This window comes from Rhyacophila brunnea, unplaced genomic scaffold (genome assembly GCF_057557595.1).
Source record: "Rhyacophila brunnea isolate RB1 unplaced genomic scaffold, BYU_Rbru_1.0 scaffold_16, whole genome shotgun sequence".
Taxonomy (NCBI): Eukaryota; Metazoa; Arthropoda; class Insecta; order Trichoptera; family Rhyacophilidae; genus Rhyacophila; species Rhyacophila brunnea.
The window spans coordinates 10,328,189-10,336,847 of NW_028232816.1; the positions used below are offsets into that span (position 1 = coordinate 10,328,189).

The following is an 8,659-nucleotide window of genomic DNA, read 5'->3' on the forward strand; positions in this document are numbered from 1 at the left end:
TCGAGGCCTGGGGAAGGAAGGTCAAACTGTCTTTCTCCGCGGAGAAAACGAAGGCCTTATTCTTTACTAGGAGGCGCGTCTCTCCGCCTTCGCTGGTGATGAATGGGCAACCTCTATCTTTTTCTAGGGATCTTAAACTTTTAGGGGTTGTAATCGATGACAAACTAAATTGGTCAAAGCATGCGGACAGCATCTGCAAAAGAGCCGCGGTGACTTCGCTCAAACTAGCAAGAATGGCCAAACACACATGGGGTGTATCTTCTGAAGCTCTTCGAATTCTCTACACTTGTGCTATTGAGCCTATGATCACGTATGCGGCCAGCATATGGCATGAAGCTGCCAAACGGAAAAACATAGCAAAAAAACTCAATACGGTTCAGCGAGCACTAGCGATACGAATATGCAGAGCTTACCGAACGGCTTCGCTCAATTCAACGCAAGCTCTAGCAGGACTTATGCCTCTAGATTTACGTTTAAAACAAATCGCTCTCATTTACAGAGCTAAGAAGGGCGAGGAGGGCCTCGCAGGTTTTCTGCCTGACGACAGGCTTTACGAAAAACCGGTGGACTATAGAAGGCTGCCACACCCGGCTAGACTATTTTCTGAAGTGGTTTCTTATCCTGCAACGTTGGAAAGCAACGAATGCAATAACATGCCGATTTTCACGGATGGGAGCAAAATTGATGGCGGTACTGGTGCAGGGTTTGTGGCATACATTAATGGCGGTGAGATAGCGGCTCGTAAGTACCGCCTTGCCAGCTATTGTACGGTAATGCAGGCCGAACTCTATGCCATCCGATGCGCTCTGGAGTGGGCAGGCTCAGATCCAATTCAGCGAAAGCTCACCGAAAACCATAGTATTTGTATTTATTCGGACTCCAAAAGCTCAATCCAAGCAATTGGAAATCCGTTGTCTACTAATCCGATTGTCTTTTCTATTCACAGCGAGTCCGCTCTACTGAGACGGCGCCACCCCGAGGTGCACTTCAAGTGGATAAGGGGACACACCGGGATAGAAGGAAATGAAAGAGCTGACAAATTGGCTCGGCATGGTGCCTCTGAACCCAAGACCGCGGTAGCTTATGACAAATTTCCTCTGAGCTACGCGAAAATTACAATTTCAGACATGGTGAAAAACGAATGGAACTCACGATACATAAACTCATCGACAGGGGAGTTGACCCGAAAGTTTTTACCTTCAATTTTAGCAGCACGAGACGTCAGGGTGCATAAGGGACTGTGTTTTGAGATGACTCAGATTCTTACAGGTCACGGAGTCATGCGAGCATACCTGCACCGGTTTAAAATAACATCTGATGGAAAGTGTCCATGCGACGACGGAAGCGACCAGGACGTCTTACATTTACTCCTAGATTGTCAAATCTTTAGCAAGGAGCGGCACAACCTGAACTTTTTATTACAGATGGCAGATGCGGACATTCGAGACCTTCCGGGGACCATGGCAAACGAGGCCGGAAGAGATGCCCTTTTTAATTTCTGTATTGATGTAATAAAAAGAATAAAAATAATAAATGGTGACATGTAAAGATGATTCATGCCTTTCAGATCCAGTGACTGCAATCATATAAGATAGGATAAGTATATACTTAGAACATTAGTCCAATGCGACATTTCTTTTACCACGGGAAAAAACTCGACTACAAATCGCAGTCCTCAGTTCCCAATGAATACGACAAAATATTCATCAGAATCACCTCCGCCTTGCGCTACTAAGAATTTTCCAGGGTTTTAGCAAGGCGGTATCATAGGCCCTGGCCGAATTCAAATCAGCAATACCCGATGCGGGTAGAAGAACAGTTTTCAATAAGGCATATTCTCTCAGCCGGCACAATTTTCATTTGACTAGCATCAAGTAGAGTAGTTTGCGTGCCAAAGTCCTTAAGAGAAGGCATCTAGAAAAAAAAAAAAAAAAAAAAAAAAAAAAAAAAAAAAGATGCATAATAATCCCCTGTTATTGTTTTTCCTTTTTCCAAATAGTCAACGAAAATAATTTCACGTGCATCCCAAAATACAGCAGCCATAACCTTACCAGCTGATTTTACGGTTTTCGCCTTCTTTGGACATGGTTTGCCTTCGCAATCCACTGCTTTGACTGTTCTTTCGTCTCGGGAGTATAGTGGTGTATCCATGTTTCATCTACATCACAAAGCGACGAAAAAATTCATCCGGATTGCGTTGCATGAGCGACAACAGGGCTTTAGAGGCCACCACCCTACTGCGTTTATTGTCAACTGTGAGCAAACGCGGCACCCATCTTGCAGAAATATTTTTCATGCCCAATTTGTCATGTAAAATAGAAATGACGCTACCTTTTGAGATCCCTGTAACCTCAATTATCTCACTCAACTTTAATCTTCGGTCACTTAACACCATATCGTGGATTTTATTGATCATTTCTGGTGTAGTCACCTCTACAGGACGTCCTGAGCGTGGTTCATCCTTTGTTGATGTACGACCACGTTTAAATTCATTTAACCAGTTATAAATAGTTGCAAGTGAAGGAGCAGATATGCCGTGAACTAAATCCAACTCATTTTTTATTTCCTTTGCTGTTAACCCTTTTATATTAAAATGTTTAATAACAACTCTAAACTCAATTTTCTCCATTTTCCATTTTTCCATTTTCCACAAGCAATTTTTTTTTTAAATGTACGAGAAACACACAACAACCCGACCAATCTGATTGAAACTTCGCAGCATACTGAATCGGTAGTGCCGCTGCATGAAAACAAACCGCTTGCAGTAATAGTCGCGCCACCTGTCGGCTTTTCTAAGGACTTATTGACCCACCCTCGTATCTACTTACCAATTTTAATATTGATTTTCGGACAATAGATTAAAAAGGCAAATAAACAAAAAATCTTTTAATTGACATACACATTACTAAGAATTATAGCATTTACACGAAACTTATTCTCAAACAGTGGTGGTTTTAGGCATATGGAAATTTGTAGCGCTGGCAGGTTTGGAGGCACTCTTATGACAAAATAACCTGTGTGATAAACCGACATTAAAACATGTATCACAGTGGGTATTACAACGCAATAATAGCTATGGAGCGGTGGGTAGCTTTATTTTTCCGTTTCAATTTATTTTTATAATTCAAAAAAAATCTGAATGCAGAACTATTCTAACTCACGTTTGAAATATTTTGGAAGGGTGTTCTTTGAAATAACCTACTTTGTTATTGTTTGCATAGATACCTACATGTTTACATAATATTTTAGTAGGACGAAAGTTTTAATATGTTGGTAAGTATTATATGTATACAAATGTTAAAGATTAAAAAAATAAGTAGTTTTAAAATTAGGTTTATTGTTCGTCTATTCTATTTAATTATTAAATATATTAAACAAAATTCCGACAGCAAATTGTATTTCATTATCTGCCTCTTCTCACTTAGAATTATTCAAATAATGCCAGTATTGCAAAGTGTCAAATATAATATTTTCATTGGATTTTAGGATGAAAATTCAATAACCAAAAACACATCTGGAGCAGTGGAGCACTACAAATTTTCGGTACTCCGGCTCCGCTCCTACTCAGGATAAAACCCCATTGCCCAACCGCTCCGTGCTCCTGCTTCGAGCTCCCCTCCAACGCTCTGTACATAAATATAAATAATAAATAACTTAAATAGTATGATTCAAAGAACATCTCTGTAAAATATTTCAAATAGAAGTTAGAACAGTTCTGCATTACAAAAAAAAAAATTTGTTTTGTAACAATTTTTCGAATTCTCGAGAATCTCATCGATGATTTCACAAGAAATGATAATTCTTAAAATTTTTCAACGTTTTTTGATTATTTCTGGAGAATTCTGAAGACGAGATTTCTCGATCTCAAACAAAAGTAAGTTGAGTGTTAATAATTACAAGAACTTTTTATATACAACGTTTTTAAATTGTCTGTTGAATCATAAAAACTTGACTTGACTAGCTTAAACGATCAAAAAAATTTGTACTTGATAGAAATACTGAATAATGAAATGTCATTTCATATTGATTTCCATAGTAACGCACGTATATATTATTTGATAATTTAGTTGCTAGGACCCCATAGCAACCAATAATGGTATCGAAATAACTTTTCATAGAAAACAGAATTAACTAAAAATGACTTCAATTCTACTTAAATATGGCTAAAAGTATTAAAAAAATGCATTGGCATCGTGTTCTGATATATTCTAAAAGTTTCAAATGTCTAGCTAGTCGGGAAGAAAGTTAAAAATCGATTGCAAGATTTGTACCGGACAAATAAGAATACGACCTAAGAAAAACGTTGTAAAAAGAGCGATACTTCAACCGATGTATTTAATATTTGATCTGTGTTAAAGATATGTATATAATAAGATGTCACCAACACTATCCAATTGAGATTTTAACACAATTGAAGTGATTATTGATTAGTATAATATGATAATTGAACAGCATGTCATATTGAATAACGTAAGTTATCTGATTGGATTGCATATAATATATGTTTTTTTTAGAGAAGATGTCAATCTATCTGTTATAATAATATAATTATTATATTATTATGTTTGACATTAATTATTATTGTTTTTACATTTTCAATTGTTGATGTACAATCCGCTCTTGGACCTTCAAGATTAAAAATAAATAAAACATAGTAGATACGAAGTGGTGCTACTAATTATTATCAAATAATAAAAGTGATACTAATCAACAATTATCTGTGTCATTGATTTACAGCTGTCACTGAGGAATGAAGAAGATATTCGCAGAGAACGTCCTTAAAGAAAGTGCCGGCCTTAGACATATTGAAAATGACGCCATCCGATATTTATAAATTGGTGGAATTCTTGATTTCTTTGGATCAGAATCGGCTTTCAACTTTTAATAACATTCACAAAGCAAAATTACTCGTGTGTGACTTATTTTTTTTTACGCCTCTACTACTTTTTGGCACGCGTCATTTGCACAATCCGCGCATCGCCTAGCCACGATCTTTTTAGACCATGCCTCAACTGAAGTATAGCCTTAAAAAGACAAACAAACAAAAAATCTTTAAATTGACATACACATCACTGAGAATTATAGCATTTCCACGAAATTTATTCTCAAACAGTGGTGGTTTTAGGCATATAGAAGTTTGTAGCGCTGGCAGGTTTGGAGGCACTCTTATGCTAAAATAACCTATGTGATAAGCCGACATTAAAACATGTATCACAGTGGGTATTACAACGCAATAATAGTTATGGAGCGGTGGTAGCTTTATTACAACGTTTTTATTAGCTCGTATTATTGTTTGTCCGGTGGTTGTTTGTCCAGAACAAATCTTGCAATCGATTTTTAACTAACTTCCCGACTAGCTAGATATTTGAAACTTTTAGAATATACCAGAACACGATGCCAATGCATTCTTTTAATACTTTTAGCCATCTTTAAGCAGAATTGGATTCATTTTCAGTTAATTCTGTTTTGTATGGAAAGTTATTTCAGAAAAATCCGTAAAAAGTAAAAGACTCTTATTGGTTGCTAAGGGGGTGGTCCTAGCAACTAAATTATTAATATATACGTGCGTTACTATGGAAATCAAAATGAAATCTCAAAATGACATTTCAGTATTCTGTATTTGTTTATTAGTTTGTTTTTTATTTAGTTCGTATTATCAAGTACAAGTTTGAGCATATTGAGCATAATAATTCAATAGAAAATTTAAAAACGTTGTATATAAAAAGTTCTTTTTATCTTGTAATTATTGATATTGCGGCCGAAATTCGTTTTTTGCACTTGTTTTCAAGTCACAAATGAAGGGAATGGGGAAAGAAAGATCATTGTCACATTAATTCAGTTTTGAGATAAAATGAAAAAACTTAATAACTTCTTTGTTAAGTATATTATTTATTAAACTAAAATTTAAAAGTTATTTTGCATATAAGTTTAATATTAATTACAATCACAATTCACTCTGGTTAAATGTATAGTTTTGGAAAGAAAAATATATAGGTATAAATATTCTTTGACAAAAAATGTTTGTGACGAAGTTCTTTCTTTTGAATTTGACTGTTTTTTTCTGATATCAGATCTGATATCTGAAAGTTCTCCATAAGTTGTCATCATCAACTCATTTTGAGATTTTCGTGGACATTGATCTTTCTTTCGCCTGCCCTTCAAATGTTATGCAACGAAAAAATATACTTTCCATCCCGAAAATTTATCAATAATAATTAATTTACTATTGACTATTTTTTTTATTCAACGAATAATTCACAAGATTTAAGAATGTAACATTCTAATTATTGAACTTACATAATTTTGAAAACACTTCTGAGAAAATATGTTATAACCAATAGAAAAAAGTCTCCCGCAGGAATCGAACCTGCATCTCTCAGGTATCGCGCCCACGCTACGACATATTTTAACTATTGTCTTTTTTAATACTCACTGAAGTGCTTTCCAAATTGAGCTACTATTGGCAATCGGCTTTTATTAGCGGCAAATTATTAGAAAGTTCAAGTAAGTTACAAACAAAAAATCTTGGAGTCATCCGTGACATCGGTTAGTAATTAAAGTAATACCTACTTTGATTTAAAATACAAAAGCCGATCGCCAATAGTAGCTCAATTTGGAAAGCGCTTCGGTGAGTATTAAAAAAGCCAATAATTTAAATTTGTCGTAAATGACCATTTGCGGATATGACTCGTAGGAAAAAAAAGGTTTTTGGTCTGACACTGCTTTACATAATTTTTTTATAATACCTACTACTCTATCATAAAGTGTGGATAAAAAAGGGTCATCAAAAATAAGGTTGTTTACAAGGCCTGAACAAAAACGATGCATAAGTGCGAGTGAGAAAGTATTCAGCACCCTTATAATCTCTGCGACAAGCGCTAGAGTAAGACAAACGGTTTACAGATGTGTAAGATGATTTGCTGTGGTGTCGCCGCCAAATCTTAGTTTGTTGCATAGCTAAGCATCGATAACCTGCGAGCGCGTGTTGCTAAAATTGATATTTTTTGTGTTAAACATAAAGTCAGTGGTAAATATTTTTAGTTAATTAAGTAGAAAATATGGTTCTGTGTGTTGTATAAAAATGTGGTAACCGTACTGATAAGCAAGAAAATGGTATTACGTTTCATAGGTAAGTTGATACATGTTCGTGATAATTTATTTGTAAGTATATTATTATATATTTTAATATCAGTGACCTAGTGTTTCTTTAAAATAACTTAAATTGAGGATATCTTTATCTAATGGTTGCATTTTGACCGCTTAAAAATACTATATAACGTAAAAAAATAGAAAATTATATTTCAATTCTGAGCGTCTAGTGCGAGCACTTTGGGCAAGCACTAGCGAAATGGTCTATGGTCTCAAACATTTGTGTACGAATGCGTTCGCTCGTCCACAAGCTAAACGCACGGCACACAGCTTCATTTAGTAATGCAATGGGTGGCGTCTAGATGTATCTATAGTCTAAGGTTGTTTATCTTTATTTGGCAAAATTGTTCGAGCTCTATTCGTTCATGTATAATATTATGCTATGGCAGAGAGGAGCATACAAAAATATGATGGACCACTACAGTTGGCCGATGCCCCTGGGTTGTAGCCCAAAATCCAATACTTTAATACGACCCTGTAAATTGGTGGGTACCTAGGATATTGGTGATATTTAAATCGATAATATTTTTTCAATCAGAGATAGCAAAATTTTCACCAACACACGGAAGGTAATTATTAATTCCATGTCTTATCATGGACACCCCATTGTTAGATTTCCTGTCTTTATCTACTAAAACGGTTTTCAAGTGCATGAAATATGTTTGTGTTATCAGTAACATTCGTCCAAAAAATTGTACGCAATATAAAAAACGATTTGGAACTATGGGAAGGTAGTAGAGTGTTTGTCGTCTATCGTAAAAGGTGTGTATTAACAATTCGCAAGTTTACTATCAATAATAAAACATAATATATAGGCAATTAATCACTTTCGTAACATGAAATTTTACTACTTAAATTAGTTTTGAAAGTAAAATAGTTTTCATAATAATATTTAGCAAATGAAAAATATATTTACATAGGTACATACAATAAATAATAATATTAATACTATCGACCGAAGGTACTTGATGGTAGCATGTAAGGATATTATTGAATATTAATTGTTTAACAAATAGCTTTTAAAGACTGATGTGATATCATAGATATATCTCATTAGTTAACTCCATTAGTTCCCAATACGTTACCATTGTTCCTAGAATGGACGATTTTACACCTATGGCGTGTAGTATTTTACCACATTTTTATTTGGTCGTATTCTTGTTTGTCCGGTACAGATTTTTTCTTGTGCAGTACAAATTTTTTCTTGTTTGACCAAGATTTTTAACTAACTTCCCGACTAGCTAGACATTTGAAACTTTTAGAATACATCAAAACACGACGACAATGCATTCTTTTAATACTTTTGGCCATCTTTAAGCAGAATTGAATTCATTTTCAGTTAATTCTGTTTTGTATGTTTCGAAAAAAAAATCGTTAAAAGTAATATTTACTACTCACTATTATTGGTTGCTAAGGGGGTCCTAGCAACTAAATTATTAATATATACGTGAGTTACTATGGAAATCAATATGAAAAGTCAAAATGACATTTCAGTATTATATAATATTTA

The 8,659-nt window shown here is 34.8% G+C and overlaps 1 protein-coding gene across 1 annotated transcript; it reads left to right on the forward strand.

Moving 5' to 3' along the window:
* Positions 1–233: 233 nt before the first annotated feature.
* On the forward strand, positions 234–4,754 carry LOC147074338 (uncharacterized). The gene is made up of 2 exons (XM_085943953.1): positions 234–858; positions 4,738–4,754. The coding sequence occupies exons 1-2, from the start codon at positions 234–236 to the stop codon at positions 4,752–4,754; spliced, it is 642 nt and encodes a 213-aa protein (XP_085800079.1).
* Positions 4,755–8,659: the final 3,905 nt, after the last annotated feature.